This window comes from Lissotriton helveticus, chromosome 11, assembly GCF_964261635.1.
Source record: "Lissotriton helveticus chromosome 11, aLisHel1.1, whole genome shotgun sequence".
Taxonomy (NCBI): Eukaryota; Metazoa; Chordata; class Amphibia; order Caudata; family Salamandridae; genus Lissotriton; species Lissotriton helveticus.
Genome location: NC_136072.1, coordinates 793,850,506 through 793,872,811, shown reverse-complemented (window position 1 = coordinate 793,872,811; position 22,306 = coordinate 793,850,506). Strand labels below are relative to the sequence as shown.

General features: G+C 48.6%; 1 protein-coding gene across 1 annotated transcript in view; it reads left to right on the top strand.

Moving 5' to 3' along the window:
* The window catches only part of LOC144791946 (poly(ADP-ribose) glycohydrolase-like), a 478,778-nt gene that overhangs the window by 268,513 nt on the left and 187,959 nt on the right, over positions 1-22,306 (top strand). Inside the window, exon 11 of the mRNA XM_078666771.1 lies at positions 12,164-12,311. Within this exon, the coding sequence (XP_078522897.1) occupies positions 12,164-12,311 (148 nt within the window). The remainder of the gene's footprint in view (positions 1-12,163; positions 12,312-22,306) is intronic.

Sequence of the window (22,306 nt, the reverse complement as noted above, 5' to 3'; positions counted from 1 at the left end):
GCCACAGTGGTACCCCAATTTGACCTTAACCTTTTTGATTTATTCTTTTGTTTAAGCGTCTTCATAGTTGAAACTCTGAGACTTTTGCCCTTACAAACTGAGTTTCTCAGTGCAGTCACGTCTGCACTTCGTGTCGGTGAGCTGCAAGCTGCGCAACTTAAGCTGCTGCATATTACCTTCATCCCAGACAAGATGGTCATTATGACTTGTGCATCCTTTCTTCTGAATAGGGGTGCAAACTTTCCATGTGAGGCAGACCATTATACTCCCTGCCTTTTAACCACCACATCCCAGGAGGATTAGCTATACCAATTTTACCATGATGTGCTTCTGGTTATCTCTTTTTTTGAAAACTTTTTATTGATTTTAAAACAAGAAAACAAAAGAACAATACAAAACAAGGCAGTACATTAAATCGTGTCATCACGTGGCCCGTGGGGGGGGGTACATAGAGGAATCAAGCAGTAGTGCAATCAATAATTAGGGGGGGGGGGGGGGGAAGGAGACCAAAATATATACAAAACAACTATATTCCTGCGGAGGAAACGTCAGGTTGGGAGGAAGACAAATCAGCATCAAATTCCGACATTGGGGGAGTACATATATCTCCACGGTATGTGTTCCATTGGGTCCACACTTTCCCCCACTTGCCCGGTCTGCCACGGGAAACATACACAGTTTTTTCTCGAAACATGCACCAATCCATGTTTTGTGTCCACCCCAGAAGTGTCGGAGGCTTCTGAGCGCCCCACAATTGGGCAATATCACGCTTGGCAACCATGTTGCCCAAGGTCGCCCAGCGGAGCTGCGCTTGATTGTAGTCATTCGGCTCCCAGACATTCAACAAGCATCTTCGCGCTTCAGGCATTAATCGCACTCCCGTGACCTCACTCATTACTTCATGCATGCGGTTCCAATAACGTATCACAGCAGGGCATTCCCAGATAATATGAAGGAACGTAGCCACCATACCGCACCCGCGCCTGCACAATCCATCCACCGAAAATCCCATTCGCACCAGACGTGGGCCAGTCACATACACCCTATGCAAAATTTTTAGTTGGACGAACCGAAGACGTGCCGGGATAGCCACTTCCTTCGGGGAAGAAATCGCGGACTGCCAGTCCTCATCATCGAGTTCTAGACCATCTCTGGTCCACAACCCTCGAAGACTATCTAGTAGATCAGTCCTGGTATTGATCAATTTTTTATAAATTAGCGAGATCGTGCTATCAGGAACGTGACCATCCAGAATCCGATCCTCGAGCGGGGATGCCTCCGGCACGTCCGAGCCTAGTGGAAAAACAGACAAGACCGCATGCCGGACTTGCGCATATCTGAAGAATTCCTTATCATTCAGCCCATACTCAACTTTCAATTCCTCAAACGTCTTGACCCTGCCCTTGATCCATACGTCGTCTACCCTACTGATCCCGATCATGTCCCACCGATCAAATCCCTTCGATTGCCAAAGGGAGCCCAGTTTATCCGAGGCATATAGTGGGGTAGCCCGTCGGCCCATCCCGTGGCCGCCGTAGCTCTACGCCACACCTGCACTGCTGTTTTGGTGGGGCCCGTAAGAGTTTCGCCAGCTGATTTCGCATATAGAGCCCTATTGTAGTCCCCACCGGGTAGCAACCATCTGTCCATCGCAAAAGCCGGGTTTAGTGGGGGAGTATAGGTGCCATGGTTGATGGCCCCCAATTGAGAGGCCCAGTAATAGCGACGAATGTCCGGGAGAGCGATGCCGCCATCGTACCAAGGGAGTGTAAGCTTCGAGAGGGCGATGCGAGGACGGCCCCCCCATAACAATTGCTGCTGTAGGCTCTCAATCTCACGAAAATATTCCGCTGACACAACATCAAGCGTGTTTTGAAGCGCATTAAGGAATCGGGGGAGCGACATCATCTTAAACAACGCAGCTCGTCCCAAGGGAGAAAGGGGGAGTCTGCTCCAAGTCCCGACATCCGCCCGAAGGCGTCTGAGAGGGGGCAGCAGATTGCGCTCATACCGAAGTGTGGGGTCCAAGGTGACAAAGATTCCCAGATATTTGAAACCATCTAGTACCACCGGAATAGGACAATCACGGGGCAGGAGAGGAGTATCACCGGAGAGAACATAAACGCAAGATTTAGACCAATTTATAACTAAGCCGGAATTCTTACGGAAAGAAGTCAAAACGTCGAAAAGGACGATTAACGACTTTCGGGGCGATGTGAGGTACAAAAGGATATCATCTGCATACAGAGATACACGGTCTTCAAATTCCGGAGACCATCGAATGCCCTTCATGGATGGTTCCCATCGCAGCCAAGCCGCCAGTGGCTCTAAAGCAAGGGCAAACAAGAGTGGGGACAGAGGACAGCCCTGGCGCGTACCTCTACCGAGTGCTGTATGATTCGCAGCGGTCACGTGGCTTACCCTCTTTATGAATAACCACTATGGAAGCCAATCTCTGGTCAGGAGGAAGAAACCCTTCCGCCAGTGATTCCAAAAACATAGATCGCATATATGGTGCCAGCACATCCGGACGGAGCTTGTAGAGTTCTATAGGGAGTCCATTAGGGCCCGAGGCCTTCCCGGAGCGGATCGAACGGATCTGGTTATCTCTTTGATAGGACTAAGGGGTACAATGTGGTCAGCGGTTTGCTGAGTCCACTAGTGTGAAGAAAGAAAAGGATGTCCAGAAATTGACCTTATCTCAATGGATTGTCCTTTGCACTTAGCTGTGTCATGCCTTGAGATAAAAGGACCCTCTTGTGGGCCATAGAACATCTTCTAGCAGGATGAATGCCATAACCAGTTTGCCCTGTTCCCATGATGCACTGGGCCAGGGACAGACTAATTTGCATATAGCCAGGTTCTGAACTGGGATGGTGCAGTGAGCTAAAAAACGGTGATGGATCAAGCCCTGATCTGTTGACTGGGTAGGAGTGTTCTGATTAACTCAGATACTCTGTCCATCACCACCCCCTTTTTGTAATTATTTTGGCCACCATGAGTGTGGAAGGGTATGCTCAGACATGAGTCCCTTGCTCATTGCACCACCAGGATTCAAGCAAGCCGGGCTGAAGACGGCTGTAATGCCAGAAACCGGTCCCCGGAAGCTTGTTTCCTTTCCAGTGAAGAATTGGCTTGGTAGTTTGGTCTGCCCTGTTCCCATGATGCACTGGGCCAGGGACAGACTAATTTGCATATAGCCAGGTTCTGAACTGGGATGGTGCAGTGAGCTAAAAAACGGTGATGGATCAAGCCCTGATCTGTTGACTGGGTAGGAGTGTTCTGATTAACTCAGATACTCTGTCCATCACCACCCCCTTTTTGTAATTATTTTGGCCACCATGAGTGTGGAAGGGTATGCTCAGACATGAGTCCCTTGCTCATTGCACCACCAGGATTCAAGCAAGCCGGGCTGAAGACGGCTGTAATGCCAGAAACCGGTCCCCGGAAGCTTGTTTCCTTTCCAGTGAAGAATTGGCTTGGTAGTTTGGTCTGCCCTGTTCCCATGATGCACTGGGCCAGGGACAGACTAATTTGCATATAGCCAGGTTCTGAACTGGGATGGTGCAGTGAGCTAAAAAACGGTGATGGATCAAGCCCTGATCTGTTGACTGGGTAGGAGTGTTCTGATTAACTCAGATACTCTGTCCATCACCACCCCCTTTTTGTAATTATTTTGGCCACCGTGAGTGTGGAAGGGTATGCTCAGACATGAGTCTCTTGCTCATTGCACCACCAGGATTCAAGCAAGCCGGGCTGAAGACGGCTGTAATGCCAGAAACCGGTCCCCGGAAGCTTGTTTCCTTTCCAGTGAAGAATTGGCTTGGTAGTTTGGTCTGCCCTGTTCCCATGATGCACTGGGCCAGGGACAGACTAATTTGCATATAGCCAGGTTCTGAACTGGGATGGTGCAGTGAGCTAAAAAACGGTGATGGATCAAGCCCTGATCTGTTGACTGGGTAGGAGTGTTCTGATTAACTCAGATACTCTGTCCATCACCACCCCCTTTTTGTAATTATTTTGGCCACCATGAGTGTGGAAGGGTATGCTCAGACATGAGTCCCTTGCTCATTGCACCACCAGGATTCAAGCAAGCCGGGCTGAAGACGGCTGTAATGCCAGAAACCGGTCCCCGGAAGCTTGTTTCCTTTCCAGTGAAGAATTGGCTTGGTAGTTTGGTCTGCCCTGTTCCCATGATGCACTGGGCCAGGGACAGACTAATTTGCATATAGCCAGGTTCTGAACTGGGATGGTGCAGTGAGCTAAAAAACGGTGATGGATCAAGCCCTGATCTGTTGACTGGGTAGGAGTGTTCTGATTAACTCAGATACTCTGTCCATCACCACCCCCTTTTTGTAATTATTTTGGCCACCATGAGTGTGGAAGGGTATGCTCAGACATGAGTCCCTTGCTCATTGCACCACCAGGATTCAAGCAAGCCGGGCTGAAGACGGCTGTAATGCCAGAAACCGGTCCCCGGAAGCTTGTTTCCTTTCCAGTGAAGAATTGGCTTGGTAGTTTGGTCTGCCCTGTTCCCATGATGCACTGGGCCAGGGACAGACTAATTTGCATATAGCCAGGTTCTGAACTGGGATGGTGCAGTGAGCTAAAAAACGGTGATGGATCAAGCCCTGATCTGTTGACTGGGTAGGAGTGTTCTGATTAACTCAGATACTCTGTCCATCACCACCCCCTTTTTGTAATTATAACCAGTTTGCCAGGCAGCCACACAGTCACCTGTCTATACGTTCACCCTCCAATACTGCATTGATGTACAAGTCTGCAGAGAGGGCTATTTTGCCCGTTCTATACTTCAGGACTTCCTGGTGTAAAAGTCCACCCCTCAGCCCACCTTCTCCATGTGGGGTATTACTTAGGTACTGATTCAACAAAATGAGGAATCTGTGGTTAGAAGTATACATCAGAACAGTAACTTAACGTACATTTGGAAACTGTCTGTTCGAGGCATGTGGGCTGCTAAATTCATATCTTTAGCATAGATCGCCGCCTAGTGTTGGGTCCGGATGATTGCACATTGTTGTCCTGGAAGAGTCTTCGAAGTATCACGAGATAGGTGGCTCCTCCCCTGGACTACAGTGCGCATGGGCATCGACTCCATCCCCAGATTGTTTTTTTCCGCCATTGGGTTCGGATGTGATTTCGACGTCTCCTTGTCGGAATCGAAAAAACCTCACTACTTAAGGCCAAAAGGCCTTCGTTCCCTGCGTCGGTATTGTTAGCGTGCGGTCTCGAGCTTCATCCCACTCTTCGAGTCGGATTTCTGCGGAGTCAAGTAACTCTTCGGACGACGACATATTCGACGACCCCGCAGAAGAAGGCCGAAGCCATCATCTTCAGATTTCACCACCGTCGACGGAGGTCGAGGCCGATCCCGAGGATCAAGTCGAGGAACAAAGCCAAGACCTTGAATACGTCGAGGAGGTAGGGGACGACGAAGAAGTCTATGGGGCGGCGGAAGATAGCTCGGAGGAAGAGCTATGCCCCGAAAGTTACATGATTCAGGCTCAGGTCACGGGATCGCCACTCGGCCTTACCCAAGACCCTGCACCGCTATCCCCGGCCCCGCCTTCTGGCCCGGCCACGGACACAACAGCGGAGACGCCATTGCGCGTATCAAAACCGAAACCTTCGGATTCGACAGCACCTAAGATGGCCGACGTCCCATCAAAAACGAAACCGAAACCTACGGCTTCGACAACACCAAAATTGGCCGACGTCCCGTCAAAACTGACGAAGCCTGCTACCTCATCGACTCCGTCGCCCTCCGGCCCTCCGAAGTCAAAGAAGGCTGTCGAGTCGACAGCGCCGCAGAAGGTGCCCAAGGACCCGTCCTCGAAGAAGGTCGTCCATCAGGTGCCGGTCACGGCTACGCCGGTTAAATCCACTAAAGCCGTCGAAACAAAGTCTGCTCAAGCCCTCGACCCGAAGTCCGGAGGCACTACGCATCGGCACAAAGACACCAAATCTACAACAACGGCACCGGCACCTAAGCCTATAACGGAGGCTAGGACCGTCGCAACTGAAGATGCATCGGCGGCCACCGCTTCAACGCCGAAAGCCTCCGATGGTACCGGACATACGGCGTCGGTTACCAAACCCTCGCCTTCCTTCACAAAGCAAGTCGCTGACTCCCTCAAACGTATTCAGGAGAAGTCTTCGACGTCAACGACCCACACGTCGTCGGCTCCGATACAAGTGGATGTGCCTGCGAAGCCTTCGAGCAAGCTTCTCTACACTCTGCCGCCGAAGGTGGCACCGAAGGTGTTTGCACCCAAATCGGTGCCGAAGATCCCGGAAACGTCGGAACCTTCGTCGCAAAGTGGCCGGTCGGATCGACATCAAGCCTCAGAAGAAGAATCTGAGCGTAACATCGAGGCCGAAACGGGGACAATGACTCTCTATAAAAGAAAGATCACTTCCCAACCACTACAATCATATGTCATTCCTCTAAAGAAGAAAAGGCCAGCACAGGACATTCCTGCCCTTGTGGAACCTATTCAGCCTCCACCAAGGAGGAGTCCATCACCTTCTCCAAACCAGTCAGGGGGAGAGGAGGATGACCAAAATAACCAGTACAATTTCCCGGACAATGATGACCCTGATGTCCATCAAGACTCATATGACGACACTGGTGACCAGGGAGGCCATCAGGTGGTACAGGACCCACAGGGTTTTGGTGCACGTACATCCCCAACTGAGGATTCAGCGGCATTCAATGCCTTAATAGAGCGGGCAGCTGCAAATCATAATGTGGACATGCATGCTGACCCAGTGGAAGAAGATTTCTTGTTTGACACTTTTTCTGTCTCAGAAAGAACAGTTAAAACCCTTCCTATGCTAAAGGGTGTCCTTAAGCGTGCCCCAGAGATCTTTAAAGAACCTACCAGGGCGAGAGTGGTGAACCCACGTATCGAAAAGAAATATAGGCCGGCACCTGGGGACCTTGCATATATTCGGGGACAGTTGCCTTTGGACTCTCTGGTCGTCGCCAATGCCCGCAAAAGGGCGAACTCCCAAACAACGGGTGAAGCTCCTCCCCCAGACAAGGAGTCGAAAGTGCTTGAGGCAGGGGGCAACAGGGTGGCTGCGCAGGCTGCCAATATCTGGCGTATATCAAACACTCAGGCACTATTGGCGCGTTATGATAGGGCGCATTACGACACCCTAGAACAGCTCCTTCAACACCTACCTGACCAGTTTAAGGAGGGAGCAGAAATGCTCATACAAGAGGGAAAGCTCATTTCAAACGCAGCAATAAAGTGTGCACTTGATGTGGCTGATACAGCGGCTAGGGCGATTAACACTAGCGTCATGTTAAGGCGCCAGGCATGGCTCCGCATATCAGGCTTTAAGCCTGACATTCAAACAACAATACTCAACCAGCCCGTTAATGCAGACAGACTGTTTGGCCCAGATGTGGACACCACCCTCGGGAAAATTAAAAAGGACAATGAGACAGCTAAGTCCATGGGGGCGCTTCAGTCTCAACAGTTCAGGGGGAGCACTTTTCGTCGCTCAGGTGCACGCGGTGTTACCAGAGGACACTTGGGTTAACAAACACAGTTCACGAAAGGTGGCGCACAATCCTCGTACCCCAAACAGAATAGAGGGGGTTACAGAGGTAATAGTTCCAAGGGCAGAGGCAGAGGGAACAACAACTCCCGTTCCTCTGCCGCCAACAAACAGTGACTCTCTGTCACTACCCCCCGACCATCCAACACCTGTCGGGGGGAGACTCCAGCAGTTCCTGCCAGTCTGGACGTCCATCACCACAGACAGGTGGGTAAGACAGCTTATCCAATACGGTTATTGTCTGGAGTTAACCTCCACTCCACCCAACATTCCCCCAAGGCAACGTCCTATGTCGGCAGAGCACTTGCACTTATTGCAGCAAGAAGTAGTGGTGATGCTGCAAAAAGGCGCAATCGAGCTCGTACCAGTGGAGGAGGAAGGCACAGGGGTCTATTCCCTGTACTTCCTTATCCCAAAGAAGGACGGATCCCTCAGGCCCATTCTGGATCTACGCCCCCTCAACCTGTATATACTGTCAGAACATTTTCACATGCTTACACTGCAACAAATTCTTCCCCTCCTAAACCAAGGGGACTTCCTAGCAACCTTGGACCTCAAGGATGCTTATTTCCACATACCACTCCACCCATCCCACAGAAAATACCTCAGGTTCACAATCCACAACAGGCATTATCAGTTCAAAGTCCTGCCCTTCGGAGTAACCACTGCCCCCAGAGTGTTTATAAAGTGTCTGGCGACAGTTGCGGCGCACCTCAGGAGACAGAACATACATGTCTACCCTTACCTAGACGACTGGCTCGTTCAGGCAAAGTCAGAACGGAAGTGCGCCGCGGACATGTCCCACACCATTCACCTTCTTCACAGTCTGGGGTTCTCGCTAAACTACCCAAAGTCGCACCTTCAGCCAGCACACGTGCGGCAGTATCTGGGCGCTACAATAAATACCCTGACTGCTATGGCTCAGCCAAACCCGGTCAGGATCGACAACATTCAGTCGCTGATCCAAAAGTTCAGACCGCAACTCTCACTACCAGCGAGAGTGTTCATGCAGTTGATAGGCATGATGGCCTCCTGCATCTTCATAGTCCCACACGCACGGTTGCATATGCGTCCGCTCCAGGAATGCTTAGCAAATCAGTGGACACAAGCTCAGGGACAACTGACAGACCTTGTGTTGGTGACCGGTCGGGCATACAACTCTTTGCATTGGTGGAATCCACACAACCTTTGCAAGGGACGACCGTTCCAAGAGCCTGTGCCACAGATTATCCTGACTACAGACGCATCTCTCCAAGGGTGGGGAGCCCATGTGCTCCACTACACGGTGCAGGGACTGTGGACGACTCAACAACGGACATTGCACATCAACTACCTGGAATTGATGGCAATCTTCATGGCGCTCAAGTCCTTCAAAGTACATCTGTGCAACAAGGTCGTGTTGATCCGGACGGACAACATGACAGCCATGTACTACATCCAGAAGCAGGGAGGTACTCACTCGCCACAGCTGTCTCATCTGGCTCAAAGCATGTGGAAGTGGGCCATTCAGAGGAACATTTTCCTCATGGCGGAACACCTCCCGGGCAAGGACAATCAGATGGCGGATCTGCTCAGCAGATACAGCCATCAGATGCACGAGTGGGAGATACATCCATCAGTACTCCGCCCGTACTTCCAGCAGTGGGGTCATCCAGAGATAGACCTCTTTGCCACAAGGGAAAACGCAAAATGCCAACACTTTGCCGCCAGGTTCCCTCACCCACAATCGCAGAGCAATGCGATATGGATGAACTGGTCAGGCAAATTTGCGTACGCTTTTCCCCCAGCACCTCTCATACCGCTGGTGGCAAGAAAGCTAAGGCAACACTCGATGACGCTCATCCTGGTTGCTCCAACGTGGGCTCGCCAACCATGGTACACCACGTTTCTAGAACTTTCCGTGGTACCGCATCAAAGGTTGCATCTCACTCCAAGGCTCTTGACGCAGAACCATGGCGACATTCAGCATCCAAATCCGCAACAGCTCAATCTGGCGATCTGGCTCCTGAGGTCCTAGAGTTTGGCTACCTCAACCTGCCTCCTGAATGCTTGGACATCATCAGAGATGCAAGGAAGCCCACTACCAGAGCTTGCTATGCAGCAAAATGTAAGCGTTTTGTCATTTACTGTACAGAACATCACATTGACCCGCTAGATGCTTCAATCCCTAACATTATCTGCTATTTGTTACATCTTTACAAATGCAATCTAGCGTACGCTTCCATTCGGATACACTTATCCGCCATAGCGGCTTATCTTCAAAACAGGCAGCATCTCTCTGTTTTCAGGGTGCCTGCCATTAAAGCCTTCCTAGAGGGACTGAAACGAGTCATTCCTCCAAGAACACCGCCAGCTCCAGTGTGGAACCTCAATGGGGTCCTCACTTGGCTGATGGGCCCACCTTTTGAGCCACTGCACTCCTGCGAAATTCAGTTTCTAACATGGAAAGTGGCTTTTCTCATTGCTATTACCTCGCTCAGACGTGTTAGTGAGCTGCAAGCGCTCACGATTCAGGACCCATTCATACAAATTCATTCAAACAGGGTAGTACTGCGTACTAACCCCAAATTCCTTCCGAAAGTGGTGTCACAGTTTCATATCAACCAAACTATTGACCTGCCCGCATTCTTTCAAAACCCACAAACAGTAGCGGAAAGAATGCTCCATACATTAGACGTTCGAAGGGCGTTGATGTACTACATTGATAGAACACAACCCTTTAGGAAAACACAACAACTTTTTGTTGCCTTCTCAGCCCAGCACAAAGGCAACCCTATCTCCAAAGCAGGAATAGCCAGATGGATTGTTAAGTGCATTCAAATCTGTTATCAAAAAGCTAAACGTACTTTAACAATACCCCCAAGGGCGCACTCCACACGCAAGATGGGGGCCTCCATGGCTTTCCTGGGAAACATTCCTTTGGAAGACATTTGTAGAGCAGCCACGTGGACTACACCGCACACATTTACCAAACACTACTGTGTCGATGTACAGTCCAAGCAGCAAGCAGCTGTAGGACAGGCTGTTCTCAAGACACTCTTTCAGACTTCTGCAGCTGGCACGGGCAACCGCCGTTAATGGAGGGACTGCTATGTAATCTATGCTAAAGATATGAATTTAGCAGCCCACATGCCTCGAACTGAATATGCTACTTACCAGTATGCATCTGTTCTTGGCATGTAGGGCTGCTAACATTCATATCGCCCACCCTCCTCCCCGGTGCCCGTAGCGGCTGCAGATACTCTCTTGCATTCAATCATTTGCATGGACATCCTTTACACTATTTCACTCCATCTCTGCCACAATGGCTAAAAACAATCTGGGGATGGAGTCGATGCCCATGCGCACTGTAGTCCAGGGGAGGAGCCACCTATCTCGTGATACTTCGAAGACTCTTCCAGGACAACAATGTGCAATCATCCGGACCCAACACTAGGCGGCGATCTATGCTAAAGATATGAATGTTAGCAGCCCTACATGCCAAGAACAGATGCATACTGGTAAGTAGCATATTCATTCTGGTGGATACCTGTAAATTGCTCACTGTCTGCCCTCATCTCCGTTCTGTGAGGTAAGGTTTTGGGAATTAAGGAAATCCCATTAGTCCCCGACCGCTAATTGAAACTAAATCTGTCAGCTATGCTCCGTGACTGAGGTAAGAATATAAAAAATGAAATTACTGAGATCAGCGCAAATTGTTGGTGGCTGTGTCATCATGTGTCATGCACTCAGTCATCATATCTGGAGCGGTAAAGCCATCAGGATGGCACCACCAGTCAGCACACAGCTGCTATTGCGAGGGTTTTTGGATACAGTGTTGCACCGGCAAAGATGAGGACTCTGTGGTTAGAAAGTGTTTCTGAAGATAAGTAACTTGTTCCTTAAACCTAGAATTTTGAAAAGTATATGGACTGGGCACGAGTGCGAATAAAAACCTACTGTTTTGTATCAAATGTCCTAATAAAACCTCACTTCATCAAGAAACTCATAGTAGAAACTACTGTAAAACACAAAGTTAATTTTCTGCAAGTGGCTGCAGCCCAACCTCCCGAAAAACCCATCTTGTGCTAGCAGGGAATCCATCACACTAGGGCTGATAGATCACCAAATAATATTTAAATTCAGCCTCCCCAATCTGAGGAATTTTGTCTCCCTCACAAGAGTTTGCTTATCCTTTTTAGGAAATAAAATTACCAATGCTTCTTGCATGCTCTGCCACAGAAGCTCTTCGAGACATCCGAAAACCTTGGTGGATGGGGTTTTGCAGCTTGCTTCTTTGTTAACAGTTTTTCATTAAAGTACGATTGCTTCAAAGCATCCTTCGACACCGAAACCTGACTTTTGAAAAATCTATGTTGATCTCTAGCTATGAATGACTTCTTCCCTCTGTTTCACACCCTCTATAGTTCCTTATGTTTCTTTTGTGTGTTCCATAATGGCCAGGCATATCAGTGGATTTGTTTCCTTGTGCACTCTTTAGGAAAACAAACAAAAAGAAATAAACACACTTGTCATTACTTCATGTCTTACACAAGCGTAATTTCATGCATCTTTGCATTCCTGTGTGTAGGTGGATTTTGCCAGCCCAATAGTTGGAGGGGGTGTGCTGGGCTCTGGTCTGGTCCAGGAGGAAATCCGTTTTCTTATCAACACTGAGCTGATCGTGAGCCGTCTTTTCACTGAAAAATTAGACAACGACGAATGTCTCCTAATCACAGGTACTAAGACAGTGTCATTTTTTGAGCTATCCGTACTTGCTTGCAAATTCTTCTAATGCAGCCTCTCTGGAACCCAATGCCAGTGTTTGTGCTTTCAGCTCAGTGAATAGCCACAGGCTCTTATGTGTCTGCTCAATTATCGGTTAGCTTAGCTCATCTACTCCTAGCCCATGTATTGTCTTCCTATCGATCAAGTTTCAACGGAGGTGTAAAAACGTCAATGACCTGTAACAGTTGTTTTGAAGCATGAATTGGCTATAGATTCACTTTCCTGCTATCCAGTGCTTTACGCAGACAACTTCTCAATTGAAAAATCTCCCCTTCGATTTCAATTCACCGGCATATCTACATGCAGGCTATATGTGTAAGCCTTTGTTTAAACACTGGTGAACTAAAATCCTGCCCCTCCACCCTTGTGTACACCTGCTATGAGTGGATCTGGTTGGAGATACCTTGCACTGGAGCAGGCATAGTTCCTTGTCTGTGTGTTATGCATACTATAGGGACGTGATGTATTGTTGAAGATTCAAATGGCTCCATAAAGAATTCAGGCCCAAAAAAACTTTCTTATCCACTGCCAAAGAAACATAGGGCCTTATTTAGAGTTTGGTTGTCGGTTTAATGTCGATCGGGGAGACAGAATACTTTAACCCGTCTTGACAGGCATTCTGCTCGCCAAATTTAGAGATGTCCTTCAGGCCCACATACAGCTCTCTACTTTGATAGTAACTGCCATGATGTTGGTTCCTGTCATTGTAAGAAAAGTTTGACAAATGGTACCATCAGATATGACAGCCAGCCGTCAAACATTTCCGATGTTTTTGTTTTTCAAAAACAAACTTTCCATAATGGAGTCCCTGGCATCCACGCACAGTCTGTTGAATAAATCAGAGACGGATATCACATCAAATTTGACGATCAACCATGTTAGCATTCACCACACAAAGTGAATACTAGACTTGATCATTTAACGTGTTACTTGGAGGAAATTACCTCTTAGCTGTGCATGGATACAAGAAAGGTTTTCCACTGTAGGAAGAGAGAAGGGTAGTGCATTAATTGTATTGCTTCGTCCCTAGGAGGGATAGAATGTAAAGACCATTTTCTAGCACATAAAAATAGATGAACTTGAACCGTCCCCAACTTTCTTTATACACTAAAAAGTCCATATTTGCTACTATTCAGTACTAGGGTGATAGAGAGATCTTTCCTCTTAACCACATGTCTTGGGGCTCTGCCCTTTTGGTTTCAGAATCATTTAAACATACTCACTAGCCCCTACAATTCCAAGCATATCCTTGTTTAAGCTTGTGGTGGGAATTCAACCATAAATACTAGTGCCTAGTCAAGCCTGATCGATCTGGGTTTATGATCCGACGGCCACGCAGCATAATATCAGAAGAGTCAATAATGCGATCAAAATTAGTGCTAGTCTGCTGGGCTACCAAGCTTTGCTTATGGTTTAATTTCAAAAGGCGTTTGACTCGGTGGACTGGTACCATATCTTCATATTACTTACTTGCCTACAATCAATTTGGGCCCAATTTCATCAGTTACATCAGTCTGCTGCACACCCACTTTCAACTAGGGTACCGGTCGGCAACGCCGTGTCCCTTTGGTTCATCTTAGGCAGGGGTGCCCAGCAGGGGTGCCCACTCTCTCCATTACTTTTTGCCTTGGCAATAGAGCCCTTGGCAGCTTGGGTGAGGATTGACACACTGTTGTGAAGCTTCCAATGGTCCCGACAATCATCAACAGAATCGCCCTATACGCAGACGACGTCTTGTTATTCCTTGATAACCCAAATAAATCGGGCCCGCGAGCTCTGCAAATACTAAACACACATTTTGGTTCTACTCTGGCCTTTGCATGAATACGGTTAAGTCTCCCATATACCCAAGTGTCCGGTTGCCAAGTCCTGGGCCCTGGAACTGCAAGTGCTTTCCACTGGGTTCAAGTATCTCGGGATGTATACCACTGAGAACAGAGCCTTGGCATGAGAGGCCAACCTTCAATCTCAGCTGCTGGGATTAGCCAAGAACATTACATTTTGGACCTTCCCCCGTTATCCCTGCTTGGTCGCTCAGCCATCTTTAAAATGGTTTCACTACCGAGACTTTTATGCCAACTTCAAAATGTTGGAGATGCATCATTGCCAGGGCCAGCACACTCATACGTGAGCTTGTTTGGAATCGAGGAGTGCACCAAATTGCTCTCGAGAAGTGCTGTAGGACCACCTTTGAGGGAGACATAGCCAGCTCAGACCTGATGTCTTATTACAGGGCCGCACACCTTCAGGTGCTCAATGACTGGTGGTTTGAGGGGTTTGGGCCTCCAATCTATGGAGTGGAGGGGTGGGTACTGTGTCATGACTGTCTCCCACACTTGCTATACGGCAGCTATTTACCACAATCTATACCTTCTTCCACTTGAGTGGTGTTGATGGCTTGGGGAGGGGTGACAGATGCAAAAGGGCACTGCTCTGGCTAGGTCTGCTAATAGCCAAAGAAGACATTGCAAAAACATTGACAGGCAGAGAGACGGGTGGTCAATGGGCTTGGACTATTGTATGGGCCGATGCGCACGGTGTATCAGGCCGGGGGGTGTCCACATAAACATTATACAATTTGTAAGGATTGGTCTGACCACCGAGGGATACATATTGAACCCTGTCCCTCTAGGCCATGGTCCGTGGACAGTGAGATACTCTCCTTTGAGACCATACGACACAGAGCTCCAAGGAGGGGGTGCGGGGGGGGGGGGGGGGGTCCAAAGTTTAACGCTTAAAGTTTGTTCTATAGTGTATCTGAATGATTCATTATGCAAAACTGTATTATGACTGCAACGGCCTAACTGTTTCTCACCACATGTTCTGTGCCAGGCTTGGCTTGTGTTCTTGCTAAAATTTCAATAGTTTTGGTTTAAAAAAGAAAACGGAGAGATACCTCTTAGGTACTGGTATGGCCCCTCGAAGGCCAGAACGGTGGCCCAGTTAATACTGATGTTCGAGGCATGTGGGCTGCTGAATTCACATCTTGTGCATAGATCGCCACCTAGTGTTGGGTCCGGATGATTGCACATTGTTGTCCTGGAAGAGTCTTCGAAGTATCACGAGATAGGTGGCTCCTCCCCTGGACTACAGTGCGCATGGGCATCCTATCCATCCTCAGATTGTTTTTTTCCGCCATTGGGTTCGGATGTACTTTTCTTTACTCCAGTTCGGAAATTTTCTATAGGCCAAAAGGCCTTCGGGGTCGTCGGTATTGTTTCGATCGGTGCCGAGTTCTTGTTCCAGTTTTCTTGAACAGGACGTCGAGAAGTGCCGCTTGGCCTTTTCGACACCGGAGGCCTGATCGTCGATGGAACGGAGCCCGTTCAAACGATGCCCCCTTTGTAACTCCAAGTACTTGCACATCGATGTACACCCGGTGTGCAACAAGTGCTTATCACCGGAGCACAACGAGAACAACTGTCTAGCCTGTGCTCGATTCAGGTCGAAGCAGACGCTTAGACTCCGACGTGCAGCGAGGCAAACGATGTCGAAGCCAGCGCCCGACCCAGTGAACATATTCGATGAAGACGACGATGAGATCGTCTACGCGGAGGATCCAGAACAGCAGTCGGATCCCGGTTCGGAGCATGGCTCCGACTATTATGATGAAGAACAAGACAACGTCGAATTGGAAAACGTCGTTGAGGTAAGTGACGACGTATCCCCCATCGGAGCCGTTGTTGACAACTCCAGTGATGAACCAGGCCCAACAGTGGGTGCTGGGCAAGAAACAGACACTCAAGGACTTTCCAAGGCTCAGGTCGAGGCATCGCCACAAGGCCATAGCCAAGATCGTGAAGACCATTCTATAGCCCCGCGACAAGGCCCGGCTAAGAAAACACTACATGAGCCATCGGTTCCATTACTCAAACCGAAACAGAAAGCTATCGAGCACATAGCGAAACCGAAAGTCCTAAAAACAGTCCTCGGGTCGAAAGCCTCGACCCCATCGGAGTCAACAAAAAAATCAGGTGTCGACGCCCCTACGGGGACAAAAGTGAAGAGTGTCGAACCGAAGATCGGGGCGCGGAAGTCCGCCATTAAATCTAAAAACGTCGAACCGAAGACGTCGACGTCAATGGACAGCGACATCAACAAAGGACTCGAATCTCAAAAAAATCTCGATCCGAAGCGTCAGGTCGATAGACCCCAGCTTGTCAAAGGCCTCGAGTCGAAAGAAAAAAGCGCCTCAAAGGACCACGCCGAGTCAAGGCAGAAAAGTGCGCCTCCGACGCGGCAAGCACCGAAACGGCACACACCCAAAAGACTGCTAGCGACAAGGCAAAGTCGGTCGGCCCTACATCGACGCCGGCGCCAAAAATGGTCGCCCTCTCTAAGGAGACACCGATAAAATTCGGACTACCACCTACTGCACGTCCCAAGGCGCTCGACCCGATACCTAGGGTCGAAACCCCTAAACCAGTGTCGTTCAGGAAACGGAGCCAACCTTCTGAAGAGGACGTTGTGTACCAGGAGCCATCTTATGATGACCAGTCCAAGTTACATAGAGACTCAGAATCTGGTAAACTCACTATTTATCAGAGGAAAATCAGATCTGACAATACTTTGGAATCTTACAAAATTCCACTAAAAAAGAAAAGGGATTCAACAACCTCACCTGTTCTTTTTGAGACTGTGCGGTACTATAGCCAAGACACTTCGGCATATTCACCCACACCCGCTACAGAGGATATTGTTTATGATGAGGAGGAACAATATCATTATCCTATAGACACTGATCAGGATGACCAAACTCAAACATGGGCAGACCCTGCTGACCAGGGAGAATCACAAACTATTCCTGATACTCCCTCTTATCCAATCAAAACTTCACCAACGGAGGATACAGCTGCGTTCAACGCTTTAATTGAAAGGGCAGCCCTGAATCATGATGTGGACATGCATGCTGACCCTGTTGAGGAGGATTTCCTGTTTGACACTTTCTCCTCTTCAGAGAAATCTGTTAAAACTTTGCCAATGTTGAAGGGTGTCCTTAAACATGCTGCGGACATCTTCAAAGAAACCACTAGAGCAAGGGTTATTAACCCCAGGATTGAACGGAAATACAGACCGGCGCCTGTGGACCCTACATATATTAAGGGACAGCTGCCGTTAGACAACTTGGTGGTCTCCAATGCCCGTAAGCGCGCCAATTCACAGACTACGGGTGATGTTCCTCCTCCAGACAAGGAATCTAACGTGCTAGAAGCCTCTGGAAAAAGGGTGGCTGCTCAAGCAGCTAATATCTAGTGGATCTCAAATACACAGGCCCTATTAGCCAGATATGATAGGGCACATTATGACACTCTGGAGCAACTGCTACAACATTTGCCAGAGCCTTACAAGGAGGGAGCAGAGACACTAATACAGGAGGGAAAACTCATTACCAACGCTTCCATTAAGTGTGCACTAGACGTAGCAGACACTGCAGCAAGGGCCATCAACACAAGCGTCATGCTCAGGAGGCATGCTTGGTTGCGCATCTCGGGGTTCAAACCTGAGATCCAGACCACATTACTGAACCAGCCTGTGAACCCAGGTTTTCTTTTCGGTCCTGATGTGGACACAATCTTAGAAAAATTAAAAAAGACACAGACACGGCCAAATCCATGGGTGCCCTCCAGTCCCAACAATTTAGAGGTGGTTCCTTTAGTCGCTCCAGTAACAGAGGAGCTACACGAGGCCAGGCATCACAACAGTCCACGTACAATAAAAGCAGCACGCAAACCACCTACAATAAGAATAATAGAGGTGGCTACCGTGGAAACAGCAGCAAAGGCAGACGACGGGGGACTGACAACACCAGATCCTCCGCAAATAATAAACAGTGACGCCTTGTCACTGCCCCCAGACCATATAACACCGGTCGTTGGGCGATTACGACAGTTCCTGCCAGTCTGGGAGAGCATTACCACAGACAGGTGGGTGAGACAACATATTCAGTACGGCTATTGTCTAGAGCTAACCTCCACTCCACCCAACATACCCCCAAAACACCGTCCTATGTCAGCAGTGCTCATAGACTTATTGCAGCAAGAGGTCATCAGCATGCTGCAAAAAGGGGCCATCGAACTCGTCCCTATACAGGAACAAGGTACGGGGGTGTACTCGCTGTACTTCTTAATCCCCAAAAAGGACGGGTCTCTCAGGCCAATTCTGGACCTCGGGCCCCTAAACCAATACATCTTGTTAGAACACTTTCACATGCTTACTTTACAGCAGGTTCTACCATTGCTCAGTCAGGGAGATCTCCTCGCAACGCTAGACCTAAAGGACGCATACTTCCATATACCCATACATCCTGCACACAGGAAGTATCTCAGGTTCACCATACAAAACAAGCACTATCAGTTCAAGGTCCTACCCTTTGGGGTGACAACTGCACCCAGGGTATTTACCAAGTGCTTGGCGACAGTGGCGGCGCACCTCAGACGAAACCATATCCACGTCTATCCCTATCTGGACGACTGGCTCGTTCAGGCAAAGTCAGCCCAGCAGTGTGCCAGCCACATGTCGCGCACTATTCACCTCCTACACAGCCTCGGTTTGTCACTAATCTACGCTAAGTCTCATCTCCAACCCGCTCATGTACAACAGTACCTGGGGGCGACTATAAACACTCTGGTAGCAAAAGCACAGCCAAACTTAGCCAGAATCAACAGTATTCAGTTGTTGATTCAGAAGTTCAGGCCCCAACACTCGCTCCCAGCACGACTGTTTATGCAGTTGATAGTCATGATGGCCTCCTGCATCTTCATAGTCCCTCACGCAAGGCTACACATGTGTCCGCTTCAGGAATGCTTAGCACGGCAGTGGAACCAGGCTCAGGGACAGTTGAAAGACCTAGTGTTGGTGACCGGTCGCGCATACAACTCTCTGCATTGGTGGAACACACAAAACCTTTGCAGGGGACAACCGTTCCAAGAGCCTGTACTCTCTCTGACTCTCTCCTGGGCTGGGGAGCTCATGTCCTCCATTACACTGTGCAGGGACTATGGACAACACAGGAAAGGAAGATGCATATCAATCTGCTGGAACTGATGGCAATCTTCATGGCAATGAAAGCCTTCAAAGTACACCTGTGCAACAAAGTCGTGTTGATCCGGACGGACAACATGACTGCCATGTACTACATTCAGAAGCAGGGGGGGACACACTCTCCACAATTGTCACATCTAGCGCAAAGCATGTGGAAGTGGGCCATTCAGAGGAACATCTTCCTCATGGCGGAACACCTCCCAGGCAGAGACAACCAGATGGCGGATCTGCTCAGCAGACACAGCCACCAGATGCACCAGTGGGAAATTCATCCCTCGGTGCTGCACCCATACTTCCAGCAATGCGGTCACCCAGAGTTAGACCTGTTCGCCACAAGGGAAAACGCAAAATGCCAAAGCTTCGCCGCCAGGTTCCCACATCCGCAGTCTCAGGGCAATGCGATATGGATGAACTGGTCAGGCAGGTTCGCGTACGCTTTCCCCCCCAGCCCCGCTCATACCACTAGTGGCACGCAAACTGCGACAACACTCCATGACACTCATCCTAGTTGCTCCAACGTTGGCGAGGCAACCATGGTACACCACGTTCCTAGAACTTTCCGTGGTGCCTCATCAAAGGCTGCGGTTAACACCCAGGCTTTTAACGCAGAGCCATGGCGACATTCAGCACCCAGATCCGCAACAGTTGAACCTTGCGATCTGGCTCCTGAAGTCATAGAGTTTGGTTACCTGAACCTGCCTCCTGACTGTATGAATATAATCAAAGAGGCAAGAAGACCTACAACCAGAGCGTGCTATGCGGCAAAATGGAAACGATTTGTCATCTATTGCAAAAATAATGACATAAATCCACTGGATGCTTCTACTCAAAACATCATATGTTACTTGTTACATTTACACAGATGCAATCTGGTTTACAGTTCCATCCGTATTCATTTAGCTGCGGTGGCTGCTTAGCTTCAAAACTGACAGCACCTGTCACTTTTCAGAGTTCCTGCTATTAAAGCTTTCCTAGAGGGACTCAAACGAGTCATTCCTCCAAGACACCCACCTTCGCCTGTCTGGAACCTCAACGTGGTTCTCACCAGACTACTGGGGCCACCTTTTGAACCTCTACACTCGTGTGAGATACAATTCCTAACGTGGAAGGTGGCTTTTCTAGTAGCAATTACATCGCTTAGAAGAGTTAGTGAGCTGCAGGCCCTAACTATTCAGGAACCATTCATACAAGTTCATGCAAATAGGGTAGTGCTGCGGACAAACCCTAAATTTCTGCCAAAGGTGGTATCCCTGTTTCATATCAATGAAGCTATAGAACTGCCAGTGTTCCCTCCCAAATCCAGATTCAGTGGCAGAACGAGCTCTGCATACCCTAGACGTTAAAAGAGCTCTTCTGTACTATATAGACAGGACAAAACCTTTCAGAAAAACTAAACAACTGTTTGTCGCCTTTTCACCACAGCACAAAGGCAACCCCATTTCCAAATTAGGGATAGCCAGATGGATTGTTAAGTGCATACAAATGTGTTATCAAAAGGCTAAGCGCACATTAACAGTTCCCCCAAGAGCGCATTCCACACGCGAGTTAGGGGCATCCATGGCTTTCCTAGGAAACATTCCTTTAGAAGACATATGTAGGGCAGCCACATGGACTACCATACATACATTCACAAAACACTACTGCGTACACTCCAAACAGCAAGCAGCTGTAGGGCAAGCTGTACTCAAAACTCTTTTTCAGACTGCTGCAGCTGGCACAGGCAACCGCCGCTAGGGGGAGACTGCTATACATTCTATGCACAAGATGTGAATTCAGCAGCATACATGCCTCGAACGGAATATGCTACTTACCCGTATGCATCTGTTCTTGGCATGTAGGGCTGCTGATATTCACATCGCCCTCCCTCCTCCCCGGTGCCTGTTGCAGCTGTAGCACTCAGAATTAATCTCTAGCATGGACATCACTTACTGTATCATTCTCCATCCCTGCCACAATGGCTAAAAACAATCTGAGGATGGATAGGATGCCCATGCGCACTGTAGTCCAGGGGAGGAGCCACCTATCTCGTGATACTTCGAAGACTCTTCCAGGACAACAATGTGCAAACATCCGGACCCAACACTAGGCGGCGATCTATGCACAAGATGTGAATATCAGCAGCCCTACATGCCAAGAACAGATGCATTCTGGTAAGTAGCATATTCCTTCTCTGCCACTGGTAGGCCCTTTAACCAGACTTCAGCTATTTCTTTAAACTAAAAAATTGCCACTGTTTGAGATGCTTTTGACGACTGATCCAGGTTTTGATATAAATATATTTTTAATTTAATTGGGCTGTTTTTTTGTGTGACGTATATGCATGATCTCCAACCGAGTCACCCAGCTTTACACATTTTAGTACAGGGCCATACTTATAGTCCTATCAAACTCAATAAAATATTTTTTAATATCTAGCACCTCTGTCACATTGATTTCTTGAGAATAATCAAACTGAAGCAAGTTAACCATGACACCCAAAGGGCGCAGAGAATGCACAAATGATTCCTTATGTGTTAACATTGGCTAAACATTAAGTATTATAGATGATCTCATACCTGCTTCACAAATACCATAAATATTAAATTTTCTCTCTTATCTTCATTTGTTTGTTTCGTGTGTAGCTGGAGATACACATGCTCTGCTTACTCCTGACATCCATTTTTGAGCTCCGACGTGTGCAAGTTGTTTTTCTTCAAGCACCTCTTTTGAGTGACGTTATATAGTGACTCCTCCTATTACTGGTAATGCGCATGGACATCGACTCCATTGTTGCAATCCTCGTTGGGTTCGGCAACCGGGATCAATTCGACGTCCCACCCTGGGCCTCTCTCCCTTTCAGGGCCTACTCCATCTTGTTCCCTGAGAATCTCCGATCTGTGATGGAAAGTACTCCATTCCATAACTG